The following is a 25,055-nucleotide window of genomic DNA, read 5'->3' on the forward strand; positions in this document are numbered from 1 at the left end:
CTCTGAGCACGGAAGGACCTACAGTGTTGGCTGGCATCACTATGATATAGTCTTTGTTCTTGTAGAAATATTCAGGATAAACGACAAACTGACTACCAATTACATTGAATTAAAGATACTAATATAATTGCCAACTCCTCCCCACACCTATAAAGATAATTTCTACTTCAGTCATATGACAGGAGGGTCTGTTCTTATTATTCTTATCTCTAAAGACTGATTTTCGTATGAGTATCTTTTCGTAGTGAATGATATACACAGTGACTATGGGGTGTGGGAGGAGAGCTGCTAGAAGCAGGAAGTTTCTATGAAGGCTTGTGCACGAATAGGAATTGAGAAAACTAAGCGGTTCCAAGTGAAGGTCGGCCTGCAACAGGAGTGTGAGATGTCCCCATGGTTCTTTGAATTGCTTATGGTTGGGATGGTGAGGGAGGCAAAAGCCAGGGTCATGAAATTAGGAGTTAGTTTACAGTTGGTAGAGGGTAGAAACATTTGGGAAGTGAGTCGCTTGTTGTTTGATGATTACACGGGACTGGATTCGAGTGATAAACTGCAGAAGTTGATGACTGAGTTTGGGAGGGTCTGTGAAAGAAGGAAGTTGAAGGTAAATGTGAGTAAGAGCAACGTTATTAGGTTTAGCAGGGATGAGGGACAGGTTAGTTGGGGTGTGAATTTCAGTAGAGAAATTTTGGAAGAAGTGAATTATTTTTGATACCATGTAGTGGACATGGCAGCGAATGGAACCATGGAAGCGGAAAGGAGTCACAGGGTTGGGGAGGGGTCGAAGGTTCTAGGAACATTTAGGCTGTCATCCAGGAGGGCGAAAATAGGCATGACTGAAAGTGTAATAGTCCCAACGATGTTGTATGGATGCGATAATGGGAATAAGATGAGGATATGCGAAGGAGGGTAGATATGTTGGAAGTAAAACGTCTGAGGACAATATGTGGTGGTAAGAAGAGTGTGGTTACTGGAAATGGAAGGATGGAGTGAAAAAGATATTGAGTGATCGGAGGCCTGCACATGCAGGAGAGTGAAAGGCGCGCACGGCAAAGAGTGAAGCGGAAAGATGTGGTATACAGTGGTCGAAATACAGTCAGTGGGCTAATGCAGGACATGTGAAGCGGCGATGGAAAGGTGTATGGGGCCTAGATGTGGATAGAGGATTGTGGTTTCGGTATATTTCCGAGTATTCTGACGACATATTGAATTCATTAGATGATAGGGAAGCTGATGCTGAGCGTATGGGACGAGAAGGTGTGAAAAATGACAGAGTCACGGCAAATGAATTTGTGAAAAGAGAATGGTAAAAGCCTCGTGTAAAATGAAGTGTGTGAAGTGTGGCAAAGTGGAAGGGATTACAGTTGAATTTCTAAAGGAAGGAAACAATATTGCTGGTGACTGATTAGTTAGGATTCCCATGGTATTTGTGGCTCAAGATCTGAGTTCCGACAGAATGCCTGTGTGGTGCCAGTATATAGGGGTAAGGGGGACAAAAGTGAGTTCTCGAGTTACACAAGTATAATCCAACTCAGTAGACTTGGTAAAACTGTATGGAGAGTGGCGACTGGGAGGACGGTGACAAGCACAGAACATCAGACTGGGGGGAGGTAACGTCTCTTCAGGTGTTCGCTTTGAAGAACTGATGTGAGAATTACTTGGAGAAACTGGTGGATTGGTAAGTGTCATTTATGAGACTGGAGAAAATGTATGACACTGATGATAAGAGATACCCTGTGAAAGGTACTGGGAATATCTGATGTGGGAGGGAAGCTACCAGATGCAGTGAAGGATTTCTATCAGGAGAGAAGAGTGTCTGTGTGATTTGGGAGCTCTGGAGGGTGAGTGGTTCCAAGTGAAGGTGTAACTGTGGTAAGGATTGGTGATGTCACCATGCCTGTCTCATCGGCTTATGAACGGAATGATGAGGGAGGGAAATGCAAGAGGCCTGGAGGGAGGCAGAGGGGTCTACAGTATGCTGGGATGGGGGTGGGGAGAAGTCTTTTGTTGTTTGCAAATAACGCGGTTCTTTTGGCAAACTCGAATGAAACACTACACAAGCTTTAATCTGAATTTGGGAGTGTGTGGAAGGAGAAATTTCAGAGTCAAAATAAAAGTAACGTCATGAACTAAGTGGGATGAGACAGGTTGGTTTGAGCGTCAATTTGAACGGGGAAAATCTAGAGGATTTGGGGAATTTTAAACACCTGGGACTCTACATGGTTAAAGAGAAGGAGCTGAAGTGAACCACTGGATGAATAAAGAGGCAAAGCTTCAAGCAGAAATGAGGACTGTGAGGATGGAAAAGTCTTGATGTTTCTAATATTCTCGAGTGTGATGTATAGCTTTGGTTCTTCGATCCTAAAAGCAAAAGATCGGAAGTGGATGAAGGTGAAATACCCTAATGCAATACGTGATATGAGGATGGATGGTCGTGTAAAGAATGACACTGTATGAGAGAGAGAGAGAGAGAGAGAGAGAGAGAGAGAGAGAGAGAGAGAGAGAGAGAGAGAGAGAGAGAGAGAGAGAATGTAGTAGTAGGTGGAATTTGATTGAGAAAGCTGAACACAGTGTGGTAAATGGTTTGGACATATGGAGAGGATGAATGAAGAGAAACAAACAAAGAGGAAACTTGCATCTTATGGTGAAAGAACGAGGAGGAAAATGAGAAGGAAGGATGATGTGAAGATTTTCTTTCTTTTAGATGTTTGGTTCTGAAAATGTATGGGGATGACATTCGTGCATGGGAGAATTGGAGGAAGTGATACACAGGTTTAGGGCTTGCAGATCAGGGCACATGAAGTCACATGAAGAGGTCTGAGAGAAACCACGAAAAGGTGTAAGGGGGCTTAGCTGCTGATGAGGGGCTCTGGTGTTAGTGTATCATACATAAAAACTAGAGAGCTGAATTCCGTTCCTGGAGCTATGAAGTAAAGTGTTTTAGATATCTGGGAGTGGATCTGGCAGCGGATGGAACCATGGAAGCGGAAGTGAATCATAGGGTGGGGGAGGGGGCGAAAATTCTGGGAGCCTTGAAGAATGTTTGGAAGTCGAGAACATTATCTCGGAAAGCAAAAATGGGTACGTTTGAAGGAATAGTGGTTCCAACAATGTTGTATGGCTGCGAGGCATGGGCTACGGATAGAGTTGTGCGTAGGAGGGTGGATGTGCTGAAATGAGATGTTTGAGGACAATATGTGGTGTGAGGTGGTTTGATCGAGTAAGTAATGTAAGGGTTAGAGAGATGTGTGGAAATAAAAAGAGTGTGGTTGAGAGAGCAGAAGAGGGTGTTTTGAAATGGTTTGGTCACATGGAGAGAATGAGTGAGGAAAGATTGACCAAGAGGATATATGTGTCAGAGGTGGAGGGAACGAGGAGAAGTGGGAGACCAAATTGGTGGTGGAAAGATGGAGTGAAAAAGATTCTGAGTGATAGGGGCCTGAACATGCAGGAGGGTGAAAGGCGTGCAAGGAATAGAGTGAATTGGAACGATGTGGTATACCGGGGTCGACGTGCTGTCAATGGATTGAACCAGGGCATGTGAAGCGTCCGGTGTAAACCATGGAAAGTTCTGTGGGGCCTGGATGTGGAAAGGGAGCTGTGGTTTCGGTGCATTATTACACGACAGCTAGAGACTGAGTGTGAACGAATGGGGCCTTCGTTGTCTTTTCCTAGCGCTACCTCGCACACATGAGGGGGAGGGGGTTGTTATTCCATGTGTGGCGAGGTGGCGATGGAATAAATAAAGGCAGAAAGTATGAATTATGTACATTCGTATATATGTATATGTCTGTGTGTGTATATATATATGTGTACATTGAGATGTATAGGCATGTATATTTGCGTGTGTGGACGTGTATGTATATACATGTGTATGTGGGTGGGTTGGGCCATTCTTTCGTCTGTTTCCTTGCGCTACCTCGCTAACGCGGGAGACAGCGACAAAGCAAAATAAAAAAGATAATAAAAAATTATATATATATATATATATATATATATATATATATATATATATATATATATATATATATATATATATATATATATATATATATATCTTTTTGTCTCTTTCAGGGACACAGAAGTACTTCAGTTCCTTTAACGTTTCCAAGATTTGATAAAACGTGTCACAAAAGCTCACAAGTCTCTGTGGACACAAGATCTTTCTTATGTAACGTTAACAAAGCGTTGTTCGGTGAGGGCACAAGACCCCGTTGCTATGTGTCATCGTAATCAATGATGTTGTGAAGGACAAAAAAAGGACTCATGACAAATTTAAACATTCACTGTATCCTTGATGATGCTCGGGTGAGCATAACTTGGTGGTCCTGACTCTTAGGGATTGTGTTAATCAGGAAAATACACGTCCCTTATATAGAGAACATTTAGTTACACGATCACTTACTGCGTATAACCTCCTTTGGGGCTACCGAGGATAACTACAGCCTGAGGGATCGTGTCTATATAATTTTCCATTTGACGAGAAAGGAAGATAATGAATCTCAAGGAAATATAAAAATATATGCATGCATATATATATATATATATATATATATATATATATATATATATATATACTCTTGTTAAATATAGATATCTTCATCGAGAAAGCTCTCGATTTATATTCGTAAGTAACGGTTGAAGAAATGTCTCCAAAATCCCATTTAGTCTGTGGATCGATCACACACCTACAAACACACACACACACACACACACACACACACACACACACACACACACACACACACACACACACACACACTGTTATCGTGATGCTGGGAGAAAGAAAAATGTAAATCACCATTACTTTATATCAAGTTACAAATGAAAGGAATTTCGTAATCAATTTCCTTCATTTTCACAGAACTTCAAGACTACTGTTACGTGAGATATCGACCGTATGTGTACCAAGGATACGGGTTATCCGGTGGTTGCCAACGAAGCAGTTTCACTAGACATAGCTTCTTCCTCCTCCTATGATGCATATTGTCGTTGATACCTTCATTGCTTTAGCTGTTCGCAGTTGTCCATTCACTCTCTCAGGATCCACCTGTTCCTTCAAACCTCTGCAAAATGCTGTTTCATCGTCGAATATTCAACTCCATATCTACTGACCTTTTATCGGAAGGAGATAACATATGCTGGGCAGACAGAATCCGCAACAGAAAATGATGACTTACATCAAAAGATAAAATGCAAAAATAACACGAGAAATGGCTTACTGTCGGTGGTCATATGCACATCCGAGTACCATTGAAATCAGTAGAAACATGAACAAGGATCAAATACAGGAAATACTGAACCTGTTCCTACAAGTACATGTAAATAAATCACACTCTTGGAGGAGTGGGCGAGAGAGATAAGCTAAGACTTGAGATGCGTGAGCACTGAGAAGCAAAGGCTTTACACTGGTTTGCCACCTGGTCAAGAAATGACTTATGATATTGACGGTGTGTGTCCATGCAGCATCTAGGGAAAGGCATAAAAAAAAAAGATGTATTTTACGTGTACAGTTCAAGGAAAGCCTTTCATACTACACTAGAGCAAGGTATACTAATCTATGCTTCTTACCTGTAATGTAGTACCACAAGGTGTCGTTGTCAGGATCGTGGGCGTTGACGAAGGCTACGAGGTGTCCGGGTGGGTCCGTCTCCATAACGTGGGCTGGCGCGAGGGTTGGTAGGACGGGTGGGTGAGCCGAGGTTTCTGGGACGTCCGCCACGCGCACCAAGACTCGCGTGGTGGCGCTGAGCTGTGGCTGTCCGTTGTCCTGGGCCTGGACCTGTGGGTCACCATGACCATAAGTACAAAGTAACAGCTGATGAGCAATATAGAAAGGCAGGTATGGTAGGTGTGATGATGTCGCCACTGTAGGGGCATGATACAGTCGTAGCCTTGGATATTTTCTCGGTCTTTTACAACGAGACTCCAATGACCTTAACAGTAATAGCATTACTTGTGATGGTGGGCCTCCCACGACACGTACATTCCAGGCTATCTGCAGCCAGCTCACATTAGGGGCTCTTAACAGCCTCTGGTAATCACCTGGATTACCGTAAAAATGGCAAAAGCTGCCTTTTAGGGCAATGTGGACGGCCGTGGTGCAAGGGATACATAATCAACCTCTGACTTTGTTCCCTTTATATATTTTCTTTCTTATGTACTGCCTGGGTAAAAGATCTTATTGTGAACTCTGTAAAGCGGATACAACAACAGAAAATGTGTCGCTGACAAATAAGGACCATTCGGCAAAGCCTGTGGAAGAATTAAAGTTTCCTAAGTCATAGCACCATCTAATTTTCCCAGGATCCTGTGCTAATGTCTCCATTTTTTGTCTTGTCATGCGCCCTACTTTGTAAATGAGCTTGAATTTCTCTCGGGGATCCTACGGAAATCATTCTGGTTCCGGAGATTGGGGGAGATTTGAGGGTGAGGGTTTGCTATCTCAATGGGAAATTGTCACCCGTAATGCGGATGTATTTAGGTGACGAGACGCTAGGCCGACTGTCGGTCCTTTGTTTATTATCGAGTGGAGGAAGGATCCAGGAACAATGCCTCAACAGTATATAATAATTAGGGATCGTCACCATTGTATTGCCGATTTATGACTCTATATTTAATGAAACACCATTTTAGTGTTAAGACTACAAAGACTCAGATATGATGAAAAACAGGCTACTTGATCTCATTACAGTGTCCTAACAAAGCGTTCGGGGATCGACCAAAGCTTATGTTGACATAAAACAGTGAGGCAACATTGTCCCTGAGCGACGGGGTACTTTGTCAGAAAATAGCGCCAACAGACTGAGCTACGGCTGTATTAGTATCCAACAACTGGTGCAGGACAATGAAGACAGCTGGCCTTCTCTCGTTAAGTAATGTACACTAATACAAATTATGCATAGCCTCGTTCTTTGTTGAGTGACATCATTACTTGAATAGTCTTGTGGCACCGTACCTAAACTGTGATGCCCTGGATCGGCTTAAGAAAGTACTAGCTCTTCGTGTGCTCATCAGCTTGTCAGTAACGCCACGTCCCCAAACATGGCCAGCCCCTGGGTTAACACGATCAGAGCTACCAAGCTGTCGGTTGGCCAGGCCTGTCACAGTTGTGGTGCTTTACCCTAGCCGAAGATCGTACCCGTTTATATATCAACCAGAGAAAGAATGAAAAGCTGGAACGAACTGTGCGCCTTCTGCCTACGACAAGGATCGAACCCGGAATAGTGAATTAGTACTTAGCAACGGCAAACATAACACCATCGATATGAATCAGGCATCAAGCAGCATAAACCTTTGCGGGTCGTGAAACAAAACCTGATCCTTTCTTGTGTCACTTGTAATGTTACATTTACACTATTCCTTAGTTGTTGGAACGGCAAGGCATACCATAAAACTTTCTCTTTATAGTTAATGTATGGCTTACAGCAAGTCCCAGAGAGCATGGAAAAGACTTCCATAAAAGCAGATGTAAAATTCATATTCAAATGGTACCCTCTATTTGAGCTTAACAAACGAATCAAAAGATTCCATCATTTTCACCTCGAAGGCTGCTCGACTGGATCCAGCACAGTAGGTAACATTACGTCTTTTACTCCTCCTAATGTTAATCAATTAGTAAAACAGCAGCGCAGTATATCTATTTTTTCGTTATCTCTTATCCCGCTCCCCTCTACATGTGTAGGATGAAGTTTATACAACCATGAACCTTTTGTGGATATTAATTTTGCAGACGTGGGGTCCCCAACTTTAGCCTCGCAGGCTTACAGGGAACAGGGATACACAGATTACAATATATATATATATATATATATATATATATATATATATATATATATATATATATATATATACACGTATATATATCATGGTGCCGTGAGATAATGGAAAACTAAAGTACACTCGTCTCTCCATATTGTCTCGCTATCTTGTGTGTCCACATCGCCTGACTGTATCTCGTCTATCCACACTCCCTGCCCTTATCTCTTCTATCCACACAGCCTGCTTGCATTTCACCTATCCACACTGCTTGCCTGCATCTCATCTGTCCATATTGCCTGACTGTATAACCAAATATTAATGCACTTGCTTTTGCCATGACAAAACAAACGTTTGGATGATAATAATCATTAAACAAGTGTCTTATGATCACGAGGGGTTCACCTCACACTGAGAATGTCGTGTCTTGAGGAGGCAATAGGCTAGCTATATGACATGCTCACCATCTTCTTAACAGAAAATTGTTAAGTCGAGGTAATTATGTCTCTATCATTAGGTTCATGTGCTTACTGCATCCATCACTCCTTTATCATCGTAGATAATTTAATCGCACATTAATCCATGTCAATCATGCTATTACAAGAGAGGTAGTAAATTCCTTTAGGTAAATGTTACAAGGTACAATACATGATACAGTATGACACGTGACTTAGCTATAAATATACAAACACACACATAAAAAACGGTCTTTAATGCCTACCATTAGGTCAAATGTTTTGGCTGGGGTGAAGGCCTTGTTGGTGTACACCTGTCCAGTCTTCGGGTGGATCTTAAAGCGACCTTTCTTGCCCTTGCCGGTCTTGATGCTGTAGTCGAGGTCGCCGTTCATGCCGGTGTCTGCGTCCTTGGCGAACACCTTCACGATGTAGGGAGAAAAAGAGAATGACGCAACTGCCTGGGTACAACTTACTACACAGCAGCGCCTCGGTATTCACACGGTGGGAAATAGAAACAAATGAGTTGATTTAGATTATCAAGAATTGAGAACCGTGAGGATTGAGAGGGTTTTAAGAGAGGTTTAGCAAGAGTTCTTATAACTGGTGCGGTAAAACGTGAGACCACTGTTCACTTGTAGTGGCGTTATATGGAAGGAACAAGACTTTAAGACAGGAATCTCTTTACAAGAGTTGATGGAGCAGGGAAAATTTAATGGTTGATGGCGCTTTTAAAAGTGTCTTCACTGCTTATTGATAAGTGATGAATGGCATCGTGCTGCCAGATTTAACTGTATTTCAGATTTTAATGTGGACTCTTTATTCATAAGAGATTAGGTCTTCATTACAATATCAAGTGGTGTTAAATCATGCCGTTTACGGGTATATAATGTAGCAACATATTCTAGTCATGCATCATTCCCTACAGATAATGATAAAGATGTAGAGTATGACATATACCACTCTAACTATGCAAAGATTTGAGAAGGCCTTGAGCCTTACATGCAAAAAATACAAAAACAAAAAACAAGTGAAGTCTATTGGAGAAAATATGGAGAGCTGTGCGTCCGTCTCGACCATCTCTGGCCGTTGTGTTATGCGCCGTCAGGACCCAGTATGGTCGTCAGGCACGACCTTGAAAAGCATGACGGTACGACCCTTGGGTATCACGGTGTAGTGACCTTTCGTCTGACCCTTATTAATCATTCAGGTCACGCCATCATACCCAAGGGTCGTGCTGCCGTCCTCGAAGTGTAGACGTATTTCGAATTCAGTTCTGTCATTTGCTTATTTTTTTCAGGGAAGGGCCAAGTGTTTCGACACCCGGCACCTGGTGGCGGGCTAGGCCAGTGGCTTCGCTACTTCTCCCGTACCACTGAATTTCAGAAAGAAAAAGAGGTAGTGTAATGCGGAGGTCAGTGAGAGATGTATGTATGTATGTATGTATGTATATATATATATATATATATATATATATATAGCTTGAAAAGATAGTCTGATGGGACTTGGCTAGAGCGCGTAAGTCCTCGCCTGAAGTGGTGGAGGGTTAAGACCATCACTTACAATTTACAACGAAGGATTTGCCATCGTTACTGTGTACTTAACCGTGACGTAACTCACAGCTCAGGCTCCCTGCTTCACAAGAGGAAAGCTATTTAGTAATAAATGAGCCTGAAGGAGTTTCCCCTGCAGCTGAGGTGATGACGGGTAGATTTCGGAAACTTGGGTGATAAGGGGATAGTTGGAGATGTTGGAGGACAAAGAAACAGGACGACGCAGCCTGTTGCTGGAGATGACGTCTGAAAATGCCATGTTACTGACTACGTCATGGTTACGTCATGGCTGTTTACTGTATACGAAAACGACGAGAAAGTAGATGAAGCTTAAATATTTTTCCTTTGCTTCTATGTTTCTTACGAATCAACGATGAAAGAGAAGATGAAACCCATCTAAGGGTATGCTAATTAAAACGTCATTCATCAAGCCATATATATATATATATATATATATATATATATATATATATATATATATATATATATATATATATATATACCATCCAATTTACCATTATGAGCGACCTTATGCTTAGAACACGTCACCCATGAGCAACTCTTGACTATGGATGGTCCAATATCACTTAAGGTACTTCAGCTGACCTTGTAGTGTGGACTCTGGACGAGTTCTCTTTCTTAAAATATTTCCCACTCTTACATCTTGTGTTGAGTTTCATCTGGAGATCGACGAACGAGATGCGTTTTAACGAAGAGCCGCCTGCTTAGTCATCAGTAATTGTAAGGTATACAGTTCAAGAGAGAAATGAACATTAGAATCTTTAAAAATTCTGTCTTGATGAATAGATTTTGTTCTCTAGATTTTACGTCGCAACTTCATTATTAACATTATTTTCTTTTGTTATAACAGTTGATGCCAGTGCATTTTGTTCTTTAGAAATGAATAATTTTTTTCAGTGCACACGTTTTTATATTTTTTGTATCCATGTGCATCGTTTCTGGTATTTATATCTGAAAAAAAATCGTACAAAATTTTCACGCCGTGGTCGGCTAAAATTCATGGACAGTTAACTGAAATTTATAATTCCACAGTTTACAAAGATTTTTTTTTTTCCAATGCCTGATCATCAGAGTGTACGCTGGAAGACCTTTATTGTTCATAGACCGAGGTGCTATATACCATATTGTTGGTCGGTGTGACCTGGATGCCTTAAAATTTCACGTCATTATCTTTGTCATGATTCCTATGCAATCTCAGATGTTCTCTTTGTCATAATTGTAAGGTGAATGAGTGGTTAACACCCCCCCTGAGATCAGCCAGAAGTGTCGAAAGTTCGAAGCTCAAAAAAAGAGAATGCAATTCCTTCAAGATGAGACTGATAAAGAAATCTATTTTTTCAAGCACTGAGAAACTTTATACCTTTCTCGTATCTATGAATTATTCGTTACAGAAACGACAATCTTTTGAAGTGAACTGATTACAGGCAAACAGGCTTATAGTCTACGCATGTTTACATCATAACGAAGAGTAATACCCGCACTAACAAGAGCATCTTATTACTCACAATGTACGCTTAAATTGATTTACTATAGAAGGCTCGCGTTTCCTCTTGATCCACTGCTATTCCCCTAACCCTTGACAACCCTCCCACTGGCTCTGGCTATCGCTGCCTTGGTCCACCTCTCCTCTTACCTATGGGCCAGTAGTTGTGTGTTGGAGCACTTGAAAAGGGCTTTATCTATGAGCCTTACTGAGGGCTGTCTCACCACTTATCCATCTCACAAATCACCATAATTCCTATCGTCCTCCTGTGTGCTATTCCGACTTGTGATCGCCTGTGTATTATTCAAATCTCGAGACAGACTTCCCCCCCTGAACTCACTCACGTACTTGCGCAATAGTTTTCTGTTCTTCACATATGGAAATAGCCTAACATGCTACGTATTGTAAAGACAGAGTCTTCATCGCTCTTCATCAGTGCGTCCAAAATCCTGTTTCTTACAAACTCTCTCTCTCTCTCTCTCTCTCTCTCTCTCTCTCTCTCTCTCTCTCTCTCTCTCTCTCTCTCTCTCTCTCTCTCTCTCTCTCTCTCGGGGGCTAATTTTCTTCAGCTGCCTCTCCGTCACGCCCCATGTTCACACTTCACTCTCCACTTTGCTTGTCACTGTTGATACTTCCTCAAGGGAACTTTACGGAAGCTCTGACTAACTTGTACTGTGTCGTAGGCAATCTTTAAATGTTCATCATCTTTCTCTTTAGTGACTCTGCTTCACATATTTTTCTCGCTCATGTTAGTCTCTCCTCCTCCCCTTTTCTCATTCATTCTCATCCCTGACCATTCAGACCCATTACTGATCATCCACTCTCATCCCTAACCATCCAGTCTCATCACTGACCGTTTGATCTCTTCGCTGACCATTCAGTCTCATCCCTGACCTGATGAACCCTCGAGTGACCTCGAACTGTAAGATCTTTCAATCGTGCGTACGAGTGTGTTCATTCATACCGAAAGCAAAGGTCATGTTCTTTCAAAACGTAACCTTCTTATAATCTGTTCATTGGATTTGTCTTCATGATATTGATAACACTCAGATCCAGTGATACACAATTAACGTATCCTCGCATCTTTGTTTTTTTTGCTCTCATGGGACCCATTACATACTCTGGCATTCTGTATATTGCACAATCATTCATGACCCATCCAAAACAGTATCTGCCTGGGATCGACTCTCTCATTTCTTTCTCTCTTCTGTTCCCAATTTCAGTACCCTAATGTCTTTTATATACATCCAGAATTTAATGATAAAAGCCATTTCTACGACACACGTCCTATACAATCAACGCGAGGCAAAGTATATGGCTACTCGTAGCTCCCGTGTCGTTGATCTGGAACAGAGTCTGTGGATGCTAAACCTGGTGGTGCTTTGAAGCAGGGTGGGAGCCAGTCTCCATCAGTTGTATGACAAATAAGCTGACACGCTTATATTATATCCCCCTGAGTGTTTGCTACCCCTTGTATGAATCTGCCACATATGTATGTAAATTTAAGGTGGACGGACGAAGTTCTTTATCATGTGATAGCCTCTGTTTGTACTATACGTTGAAGGTATTTCTTGATCATTATGGACATATCAAAATGGATATCTTAGATGAGATGATTGAATATGAGGGACGAGCTGAATGCACGCGTGTCATGGCAGGTCACTGCTCAAGCAAAGCAGCTGGTATAGATCCTGTGAACCTGACTGTCTTTATCATGACCAATTGTGTATTTGTTATGATTTTATACATCTAGTCACATATAACCTAATTATCTGTGCATTTGTTCAATTGTGGCACTACAATTGAGTATCTGGCTAACCCTTACACCTGTGTATTTGTGATAAGACAATCGACTGTATATATCTTCCCACGAGTGCCACTCACTTATGTGGTGATAAGCTATCAGTACATGATCCGGGGTACATACGGTCAGTTACTAGTGGCATGACTGTACCTAATCATACGTGACGCGATCAGCTGTGTTCCTAGTTCCCTCGAGTGAGAATATCAACTCGAGATATTCAGGAATAAGACAAAGTCCTTATTCCAAGGCATGTCTTATCCAGACATGCAACCCACTAGTGCTTCCTTCCTACCAATCACTTCAAACAAGGAGACATCTTGACTGCCTGATAATAAAACGATTCTTGATGACGTCCAAACCTACTGATAGGCAATTCTTGGAATCGAAACATGTTTTATGTTCTTGGTTAAATTATCTGCAAATGCAAACAGTTATACCTTAATCATATAGACAAAAACATATAAAGCTAATCCAAGGATGAAATGTATCATCCCTTGCTCTTCTAATGCTAATCACGAGTGTATTGATTTACAAGATCAACACGGCTCAAGGCGGATAGACCAGTGTGTTGGCCCAGCTGGGAGGCGGGCGGGATGCAAACATGCACAAGGCCATGTAGATGGCAAGAACACTGTTGAACCCCAGGACATGCACATGGCAACATGCAGATAGCTCAGAGTAGTGCGAAGAATCCAAGAGGACCATGCTTGATGGGTGACGGGGAAGCTCACCGCACACAATGTCAACGACACTGAAGAGAAAACGAGGCGTCACAACAACACACAAGGTCATGGACGGGCAAGGGGCCGCTCTGATAACAACAGTACGGAAGGTCTCCACAGTTTGCCCTATCTTATCTAGACTCTTCACGCGTTAAGAGACACACACACACACACACACACGACGATGTATGCTGACTGAGCTGATGTGTGAGACACCATCGTAGCTCCAACTTCGCACGGTCGTGCTCAAGGATCGTACCGTCGTGCTCAAGGGTCGTACTATCGCTCTGCAGGATCATACCCTTGTTTTCCAGGATCGTACGGTCGTGCTCAAGGATCGTACCGTCGATTTCAAGGAGTTGTCATCAAGGTTAATCTTAAAACACTGAGCGTCTGATGCGAATGACACAGCTTGTTCCACCACAGCGAAATCAACACAAAAGAAAAGACTCCACTGTGTCTATCTGATGGTCATTATATAACCTTTTACTATGACCATATCTAGTGGTGATTTTTGAGCTACAGACATTTCTTTTCCAAGATATTCTGAGTGAACTGCATTGGCCAGGTGTTCTGATGCAACAACCTGTATTTCCATATATCATTTCTCGAGCGTCATCCAGACAAGGTTGGAGAGCATTCATTCCCCTCGGGCTCTTCAGCTGCCGACCATCTTAACATTATCTTGCAACTCGATAGTGACAGATTTCTCCAGGTATGTTATCAGACTGCCAGTAAAAACAAAAAAAAAAAAAAAAACACGCCATACAGTTTGATGCGTTTTACCTTAGGGTCAGGAGGTTTAACAACATGAATTACAAAGTGTGTCTTCATGAGGCGGACAAAAGGGTCAAACTGCACGAAACAGAAAGCAGACATTATGTTCACAAAGACACACACACACACACACACACACACACATATATAACTGGACTAGCGTCACTGTAACCATTATCAGCGCAAAGACATTCGTAACATAGACTTTACAACATACACTTATAAGTTCATGAATAACACAGTGTCATTATCTCTGGACTATGCTTTCTGTTGGAATAATAAACACTCATTTCTGTTAGTGTTACTATAGTAGTCTCAAACTAACCATCTTAGTCTTGCAGTGATTCCCAGGTGGAGATGTTAGTGTCAACTTTAGGAACACGAAAACACAAGCGAAAAATGCGTCAGACAAGCGAAATCGTGTTCTAACACACACACACGCACACACACTGCTGGCTTTGTGTGGTACTGTCTGTCATGCTTGACCACAGACCAAGCCCAGGTCACCGGAATGTCACGTGGCCTCGCTGTGAGGAAGGTGTCTGATGGTATGACGATGTGGTAGTGACCCAGCACTAGAGTGTGTGTGTAGGGGGCGTGGGGGCAGTGTGAGTGAGACCAGTCCAGCCGGCTGGAAAGCCAGCTCTACCCACTGCCGTGCTGGCCAACAGTCATGGCCCAGTGAAATGATAGCCTCAAGACTCGATTTTTTTTTTTTACATAGTTATACACTTGTCTTGTACACAGATAACTGGCATTCCGGGTGTGTGTAGATGACAGCTCTCTCTGTCCGTCACTCACAACGATGTGGTCCTGTCCCTTCACTGTCTTGGACTCGCACTGACTAAAGTCTTCAACGTAATCATCTCCCTATCGCAACAACTGGATCTTCTAAATTGCAAAGTAAAAGAATTTCATATAAAAAAGACATAAAGAGGAACATAATGAAAGCCAATAGGGGGTGAATGACACTAATGATTGTTCTACTTGTAATGTAGTGCTAACTGGAGCGATTCCCTCGTAACCGCGAGGCAGTGCTAACAGATAAAGACTACCAGGACAGCTTCACTGTAGAAACTACAATGACTAGACTCAAACTGCCCCCTGGTGGAATCTTGTAATAAGGTGTTATATAAAATAATTACATGTCTGGGATACTGACAGACTCTCAGCAACATGATATGAGCAATACCAAGACAAATGTCTCCAACATGCTGTGCGTGCACACACAATGGGGGGGAGGGGGGAAAAAAACATCCCACAGATTTCAGTGTCTCTTGTGCCCCTCTTACCCTGAACAAGGCGTCGTCTTGGGCGGTGATCTGTGTGGGCGAGAAAGACACCCAGTCCCCCCACGCCCACACCGACTCACTACCATCGTCCACAGGGTCGGGCTGCACCACAGTCACCACCACCACCACCACCACCACCACCACATACATAGCACCAAGGACAGGAAAGCAAAGGTGTATTTACAGAAGGCACACAAGCTTTACGAAGGTGGCTACAGGTCGTGAGGGAAGGGAGGTGAAGCGTGGCACACAAGGTCAGTGCCCGTTACACACATGTCATGAGGAACAATTATAATGGTGGGTGGGTGGGCGGGGGGGAGGGTGGGGGTCAGGTTAAGAAGATACACAGTTATGTCATTAATCAACTACAGTAGAGGCAAGATGACATCCTAGTAACTGGAGGAGGTGCTTTCTCCCGACGCAGGCTCGGTTATCTGAACGAGTTAGTCACATATCATGGATTCGTTTTCAAGAATCTATTGGCAAAATTTGGCTTTATGGTGGCACGTGGCATCCTAGTTTCATCTCGACACATCATAGAGCACCACAGTCTCAATTTACGTAAAATGAAAATATAATCTTTGATTTAAAACGATGTGGTTACTCATCGGGGTCTCTCCCTGGGTCCCGAACTGTGGCAGCCACTGACTCGGTCAACACCTGCTTAGATCATTACTTCCCTATGGGATCAAGCCCACGCCTCAACAGGTGTCGGAAAGCCTGTTTCCGGAAGCAGTGCTGCATCGGGTTTTCGTCCTCTATACACATGCTGACCAGAACTCGACAAACTAATACCGAAATGACGTGGGCTAAGGAACTCAACGTCATTCACGAGATGAAACTGTGGATCTGTCTAGAGGATTGGATCGATTTCGTTGGCATTCCAAGAAAATAAAATATTAATAATAGACATTTTTCCAGAGAAATCTCTTCGCCATAAAGCTGTGAGAAGAGCTAAGCTTCCAGAGATAGAATTGGGAGACTGGGCCATGCGAAGACTGGCCTAAGGCCAAGCGGATCTTCACCGACAACTGAACTTAATAAAAAATACACAAAACCAGTATTTATTCTGTGTTGGAGAAACATAATTCCTCTTCAGGTGAGAGACTCAAGTTGCCTAGTCTGGGGTCACCAGTTCACCACCCTGGGGTCGCCAGTTCACCACCCTGGCTTCGTAAAGGACTAGGTAGCTATCGGAGCGCCCCACCTTCTGCCGTTTCTTCCTATACATCTTGTAGCATCGACACTTCTGATTTCCTTCCCCCATCTTCCAGCATCGACACTTCTGATTTCCTTCCCCCATCTTCCCTAATACATGACGTGTTACGCTGCTCAAACTTTCCTCCCCCAGAGTTTTTCGATGCGTTCCTCTTCTTCTCTGGCGAACACCAACCTCCCTCTACTCCACATCTCTCCACCTTGGCCTCTGTCCACCTCTCCACCTCCTAGTTTCCAAGTGTGTCCCCACGACGATTTGTGCTCCACTTCTCTGATCACCAGTCGCTATATATTCCACCAGACCTCGACCTGAGAACCTGTGTCATTCCACCCTTTTGTATCTAAAACAATGATATTTCCAACCCTTTTATATCAACGTTTTCTTCTCTCGCGTACTGTTTCTGTTCACGAGAACCAAGTTGCCCGCTCGCGCAGCTCTGACTTCTGGTTTATTCCCTATCGCCTACAGTTTTAAAGGCTTTTCAAAAACGATTCCTAAAACTTTTTCCACTTCCCCGTCTCACCTCCACCGCCTTCCCTCCTCCTCCCCCGCCTACTCGGCTCCAACTCCCAGCCTCCTCCCTCACCCGAGACTGAATTTCAACTTTGTATTTGATGATTTCTTTCTGTGTTGTCCAGAATTACCAACCTGTTATCTTTCAATTCCTCAGATAAAGATTATCTCTGGGGTGTTTTCCCCTTCTCTCCCTTACTTTGTTAAGTTCCATTTCTTGTCTGCATACATACCTCGCCATCTATCTCCCTCACAGCCATTCCAACACAGTTTCTCATACTGTTCCTATTTTGCTTCATTGCTTCCCTGCGCATACATGAAACATCTCCATCTGTGTCCATTATCATATTTTGTAGCCCCCTTTCCCCTTTTTTTCAAACGTGTTATCTCTCTTTTTCATTTCCCTGCTTTACACTCATAATCATCCAGCAACGTATAACTTTCTCATACTTCTCTTTATAACTACGATGCCATCAAAATGGCTGCTGATGAATCCGTGTTTCTAAATCATTCTACCTTTCTTTCTTCTGAAGCGGCTCTGACGTATGGTTCAGAGCCGTCTGCTGTGTCAAGAGAACCTATTGGTCGACAAACGACCCACCCCAACAGCCTGGGCCCAGACTGAGCTCTTGGGGATGAAGAACCCCGAAGACTTCACCAGGTAACTCCGCGTCCTCTTCCTGGTTCTCCATCAACTTCCAGCAAACTCGAGCACCTTCACTTACTTCCGCGTTTTCTGTGGTCAACTCCAGACATGATCACCTTTTTGTCTCATAGTGACGTTTCATTCAGTAACCAAGAGACGCTCTCTAAAATTCATTTTCCCCGAGAACGTAAATCGTTATCGGAGACCATCGTTCTTTTTCTTGTTATACATCAGTTGAAACATAGCATAAAAACGTTTCTCGTATGATATAAAGACAGCTGTTCCCTGCGCTTAAGATGAGCAGAACTTGAGATAACTAGAATGATCTGGGCCACCAAGCAGTTCATGGAGGACAGGTGATATGCAGTTCCTGTCGTGAGACATCTTTAAGATAAAGCCAACTTCGCCAATAAGCAATAAATTTGAAAAAAATACCTTTGTAATATACATCATAATTCATCTCTATTACACACACACACACAGACACACACACACACACACACACACAGAGTAGAGCTTTATATATATATATATATATATATATATATATATATATATATATATATATATATATATATATATATATAGATAGATAGATAGATAGATAGAGAGAGAGAGAGAGAGAGAGAGAGAGAGAGAGAGAGAGAGAGAGAGAGAGAGAGAGAGAGAGAGAGAGAGAGAAACTTGTGGGAGTCAAGGACATAAAATAAATACATATGGCTAGAAAAGACCAGTGGAAATAGTTCAAGATGAATGATTTCATCAGTCAAGTCACACTGTGTCAGAAGTGAATGGCGGACACATAGAAAGCAGTCGATCGTCCGCTCGCCTGGGAGAATGAACGTCAGCTTGATCCATACGAACTCTGAACGTGTGCCTACCAAAAATGGACGCTAGGAATGATATCAATACCACACTGAAGCAGGAGGCAAAGAGACGCAAGGGAGAAATGCAAAGTTATAGTGGAGGATTTGGCTCTCTCCAGTACACAGAGTAGTTCAGAAGATGGAAGACAGACCAATGGAGTGAAGCATGTGTGGCATTGGGTTCTAGTTCGAGTGAGCAGGTTCATATATCAGTGCATCAGGTGTGTGCGTGTGTGTGTGTGTGTGTGTTTGATCACAATTAGTAACTGCTACTTGCGTGCTATGGGGAAAATTTAACATTCTTGTTGCCTCGCCTCTTAACCTTGTATATATGTATCATGTCTTAATTCCTATGTTTGTACATACACACACACTCCGCAGATTAAGCCCTGAGGAGAGGATGAACACCTGGGTTGGGTGTGGGTCGACTGCCCCGCCCAGGATTCGAACCCAGGGTCCCGCGCTGTTTCACGGTCAGTGTACTATCTATTTGTGATTACCCACTCGCGCGCGCGCGCGCGCGTGTGTTGTGTGTGTGTGTGTGTGTGTGTGTGTGTTTGAAACCTATTTGTCGTGTCCCGCATTAGCAAAAGAGTGCCGGGTTAAACCTAGGAGGAAAAATCCTTGGGGTCGGGGATAAATGTCTGTACGTCTTATGAAAAATGATTAACGAATTTGAAATGTCTTGTGCATGAAGGAGAAACCTGGTTTATGGGTTCCGAGGTCGAGATTCTGGTTAGGAGACGAGTGGGAGAAGCTAAGCCAGTGGAGGAAAATGGTGAACTCACCAAGCAAATCCAAATTACTGTGAAACAGAAATGAGGTGTTGGACGGTGGAAACACGCGAGTGAAACACACACACACACACACACACACACACACACACACACACACACACACACACACACACACACACACATATATATATATATATATGTATGTATGTATGTTTACAGCCACGCACCCACGTAATAAAAATGTAATCCGGGAGCTCAGTTAAGGTGCCGAGCCTGCGTGGAATTATAAAGGAAGTAAGACAGGGTTTGTTAGCGCCATAATCTAACCTCGGCGGGTGTGAGGATCAGTGCAGACATGAGCTTAAGGCTGGAGTTATGGCGACTGGGGTCCACCAGTCTCCTCCCTCCTCCACCACCATCTCTCCCCCTCTACCGTTAGCACCCTGACTCCCCCTCTGACCCCGGCTTATGACCCCGGGGTCAGAGGGTGAGTCATGACGCTGACGGAAGCGCCCCCGGTGGCAACGACAGATGACTCACACCACCACCACCAGCGCCGCCTCCACCAGCCAATAAGCTCATGCTGGCACAGGTCCTGGACATCTACATAAATATATATATGTTTTATTTTAGGCACAAATGATCACATCTAGAAAATAATAATGAAATTAGAACTGTAGTTTTCAGTTATTGTTGAAGCATATATATATATATATATATATATATATATATATATATATATATATATATATATATATATATATATATATATATACATATATATACATATACATATATATATATATATATATATATATATATATATATATATACATAAAATGGTGAATTCAGTCAAAGACTTCCTCTCTCTCTCTCTCTCTCTCCTACCTAAGGCTTCCTCTCTTTCCTACCTAGAAAGCAAGAACTTCGCTGTAAACCCCATCAGGAGTTAATATGCTTAATGCTTTTAATACCTTATGCAACCCGGATCTTATTATTACTTCCGGCTTTCCCCACCCACAATTTTCTTTACCTTTTAAACCTCATTTACCCTGCCTGTATTTTTACTAATATAATATCACTCTTATCCATCTATCTATTAGTATTTATATCCCTTCATATCTATATCTTTCCATATCTATATCTCTCTATCTATTAGTATTTATATCCCTGTCTTTCCATATCTATATCTCTCTTTTTCACTTCCTACGATTTGCATCTGTTATTATCCTTCAAGGTCACTCAGTGGATTTTTGTACCTTCGACAACATCCTTTGGCATTTTGTCTTTTATTTACGATACGCCTCGCCTCTCACACTTCCATTCTTATTTCATACCACTCGTCTCTACTCTCTTTGTTTGCCAACTTCCATTTCTGTGCGTCCCGTGTCCATCTCCTGGGTATTAAAGCCCACTCCTCTCCTATACCACGGCCTCCTGCACCGCAAGATGCAGGAGCTGAGGGTCTTGAGGATGCAGGAGAGAGAGGCGCTCAGCTTCAGATGTGCGACTCCTACAGGTAATGCGGTCTCCCTCACAGACACATTAAACTGGCGGGAGGAGGCTCAAGCAAAGGACTGCTTGAGAGGAGCTTTAATATGCCTCTCTCATGGCCTCTTGGCTCAGCAATCCAGCTACCGCCCGCAGGATGCCTAACTGTATATAGCGCCTCTGGAGTCTTGAAGCACAGGAATTATATACTCTGATTTACTCAGGGCAAATTGCACCATTGACCCCTGAATACAAGTGTGAGTGCACTCTGCTCTTCGGCCTTTGTCAAGCACAACTCTTAGGTCCTCCTTTCAACAGTGAGATTATCGCCATGGTAAAAGTCCGTACATTCCCTTCACAAAATACTTCCCCTCTCTCTCTCTCTCTCTCTCTCTCTCTCTCTCTCTCTCTCTCTCTCTCTCTCTCTCTCTCTCTCTCTCTCTCTCTCTCTCTCCACCCTCTGTTCCCATTCTGACATAAAACTCGATTCACCAACTCTCTTTCCTTTGTCACACATCTCTGTACAACTCCTTCACCGTCTCACCTATAACTATTCACTGTCCCTTTCGCCACAACCATCACATAATAATCCTATCTTCTCCATTTAGTTCCTTCCTTTATAACTTCCATGTACTCAAGCCACAACCGCTCTTTTATACCTTTACAACTTTGACTGTCGTCACACCTTATCATGTCTTTCAAATCCCTGGACACAAACCCCTTTTCCCTTCACTCACTAACCCTGCTTTCAACATCAACTTTTACCCCCTAATTTTTCATCCCTCCTACTCCCAACGCTAACAGCCTCCTCTCAAACCCTACAACTGCTCCCCCCATCTCTTCCACGAGAGGAAGCCTCTGTCTGGCCTAGTCTGGCTTCTTCCTTGTTCTAGTTGTGACCCTACAGGAAGAAGAGGCGGAAGCCCGCCAAAGGACCTACCCGGAACAGAGCCGCCCGCTTTCTGCTCTTGCTGCGGGCGGGGATGGTGACACGATAGAGCTCCTCCAGGAACTCTGGGGCATTGTCGTTGACGTCGGTGACGGTGACGAAGACAGGAGTGACGGACGACAGCTGGCCGTCAGTCACCGTCACCCACAGCTCGTATTCAGACTGCTCCTCTCGGTCTAAGGTCCAAAGCGTGCTGAGCAGTCCTGGTGGAAATTAGAACATTTACTTTGTAAACTGCTTGAGGTCGCAATCACAATCGTATGCAATAAATGACCGGCAATGGGGCATATTATAGAACTGTGACTTATGGAAATTTAATGTAAAAGTAAATGTCAATGACTATGGTCATAATGGTATAGTGCACATTTACTTATATTCATATTTGTTCTCATGTAAGTACCGTATGTATATGTACTGCACATGAATAGATTAAACCTATACATCACTCTAATATATATTAATATATATATATATATATATATATATATATATATATATATACATCGGATGGACATACGATCTCTTTAAAAGAGTACTGATGTTACCGAGGACCTCTTTCTAAAGGTTTCTACAGCCTATAGCTACGCTTCTGTATTCCTAGTGATGTAGTCTTGCCAAAGGTGACTTTACTTGAAGATGAATCTCAGCAGGTGCGCGTGATCTATGTACATGCTGGCAACCACGAGGAAAAAGGAAACACGAAAGTCCCAAGCGCTTTTGTGTATTCTTTTTTCTTTGTCAACAGAGACGTCACGGGCAACTGAGGCCCTAATCGAGTCCATCTCATTAACTCTATATATAAATATCTTAGACTGAGCCAGGTACCAATTTTATCGACCAACCCATAAGGGTGGATGAACAGCTGGGCTGACTGTGGGCCGATTGCCACAACCAGGATTCGACCTACGCGCTATACCCTTGGCGGCCCAAGAATGCATCACGGCCAAGAACGCTAACCGATACACCATGGAGGTGGTGAGAACAAAGTAAGAGGAGGAGTCCAATACTAAGCCAGTACATGTACACTAAGTGTGGTGTAGGGTCGCATGAGGTGACAATTGTCGCCTTCTCATTGGACATGACGTTGTTCAACGATGAGACATATAGTAAGCTATTGACAGATTGTGTATTTTTATACGGTCCATTATATCATTCCTATCAAAACAATAATTTGGAAATGTCTGAGAAGTAAAGTCAGGGGTCGGTGAGAGGACAAGAGCTAAGGAAGGAGTATCACTACTCCGAACGCAGGAGTTGTGGTAGTGTGTGCTAGAGCGTAATGAGGCAAATTCTAGACTGATGTGGGTAAAACTGCAAGTGAATGGCGAGAGATGGGTGACTGTTAGTGCTTATGCACCTGGCCACAAGAAAAAAATTATGAGAGGCAGGTGTTCTGGGAGCAGCTGAGTGAGTGTGTCAGCAGTTTTGATGTAAGAGACCGGGTATTATTGATGAGTGATTTAAATGCCAAGGTAAGTTATGCGGCAGTTGAGTTTATATTGGGGCACATGAGGTATTCAGTATTATGAATGGTAATGGTGGACAGCTTGTGGAGTTGTGATCTGGAAAAAGATACTGGTGATAAGGAATACCTGGCCTAAAAAGAGATATATAAACAAGTATACGTCTGTGAGTAGGAGAGAGGGTCAGCGGGCATTACTGGATTACACATTAACGGAAAGCCGTGCACAAAAGAGATTTTTCAATGTAAATGTGCTGAAAGGGGCAGCTGGTGTGTTGTCTGATCACCATCCTATGTAGGCGAGGGTGAAGATTTTATAGAGGTTTTCGGAAGAGAGGAGACAATCTTGGACTCACAGAAGAGAGGATGAGAGTAAGTGAGCTTGGAAAGGAGAATTGTTTGAAGAAATAACAAGAGGGATTGAGATTAGAAAGGCAAAAGCAGAGAGTAAACGAAGCAAGGGGAGTGGATGAAGAATAGGAAGTATTTAGGGAAACTGATGGCATGTGCAGATGTATGTGGCATGCAAAAGGTAGGAAGTGGGCAAACTTAGAAAGGGGTAGTGAGTGGTGGGATGAAGAAGTAGAGTTGACAGGGAAAGAGGAAATATAGGCGTTTGGGCGGTATTTACAGGGAAGTAGTGCAAAATATTGAGGCAAGTATAAGAGAAAGCGGCAGGGGGTCAAGAAGAAGGTGCAAAGGTTGAAAAACAGAGCAAATAAGAGTTGGGGTAAGCGAGTATCATTAAATTCTAGGGAAAATAAGATGTTTTGGAAGGAGGTAAATACTGTGGTAAAGTCAGAACAAAATGGGAACATCAGTGAAGGGGACAAAAGAGAAAGTGATACTAGGTAGTGATGAAGTGAGGAGACAGAGCAAGAATTCTGAAGGACTCTTAAATGTGTCTGAGGATAGAGTGGCAGGTTCTGGGTACTTGGAGAACGGAGAAACCAAAGCGAAGATGGAGAGATAGAGTGATAAAGATTTTGAGCGATGCAGGAAGGTGAAAGGCGTGCAAGGGATAATGAATTGGAAGGCTGTGGTACACTGGGGGTGAACGTGCTGCCAGTGGATTGAAACAAAACAGGTGAAGCGTCCGGGTAAACCGTGAAAAATTCCTGTGGGGCCTGGATGTGAATAGGGAAAAAGGTTTCGTTGCATTGCACATGACAGCTAGAGAATGGATGTGTACGGTGGTGGTCTTTTTTCGTCTGTTCCTGGCGCTACCTTGCTTACGCGGGAAATAGTGATAAAGTATGAATAATAGAATCTCTCTCTCTCTCTCTCTCTCTCTCTCTCTCTCTCTC

General features: G+C 43.0%; 1 protein-coding gene across 9 annotated transcripts in view; it reads right to left on the minus strand.

The window, feature by feature from the left end:
- LOC139756673 (fat-like cadherin-related tumor suppressor homolog) overlaps positions 1-25,055 on the minus strand; it is a 1,059,999-nt gene that overhangs the window by 150,863 nt on the left and 884,081 nt on the right. For 8 of the 9 annotated variants that reach the window (XM_071676345.1, XM_071676394.1, XM_071676389.1 and 5 more), the window contains 4 exons: positions 22,278-22,489; positions 15,866-15,967; positions 8,480-8,635; positions 5,572-5,782 (listed from right to left, as the gene is read on the minus strand). In XM_071676345.1, coding sequence (XP_071532446.1) covers positions 5,572-5,782; positions 8,480-8,635; positions 15,866-15,967; positions 22,278-22,489 — 681 coding nt within the window. The remainder of the gene's footprint in view (positions 1-5,571; positions 5,783-8,479; positions 8,636-15,865; positions 15,968-22,277; positions 22,490-25,055) is intronic. The other variant, XM_071676360.1, reaches the window with a different exon arrangement.

Source organism: Panulirus ornatus, chromosome 2, assembly GCF_036320965.1.
Source record: "Panulirus ornatus isolate Po-2019 chromosome 2, ASM3632096v1, whole genome shotgun sequence".
Lineage (NCBI taxonomy): Eukaryota > Metazoa > Arthropoda > Malacostraca > Decapoda > Palinuridae > Panulirus > Panulirus ornatus.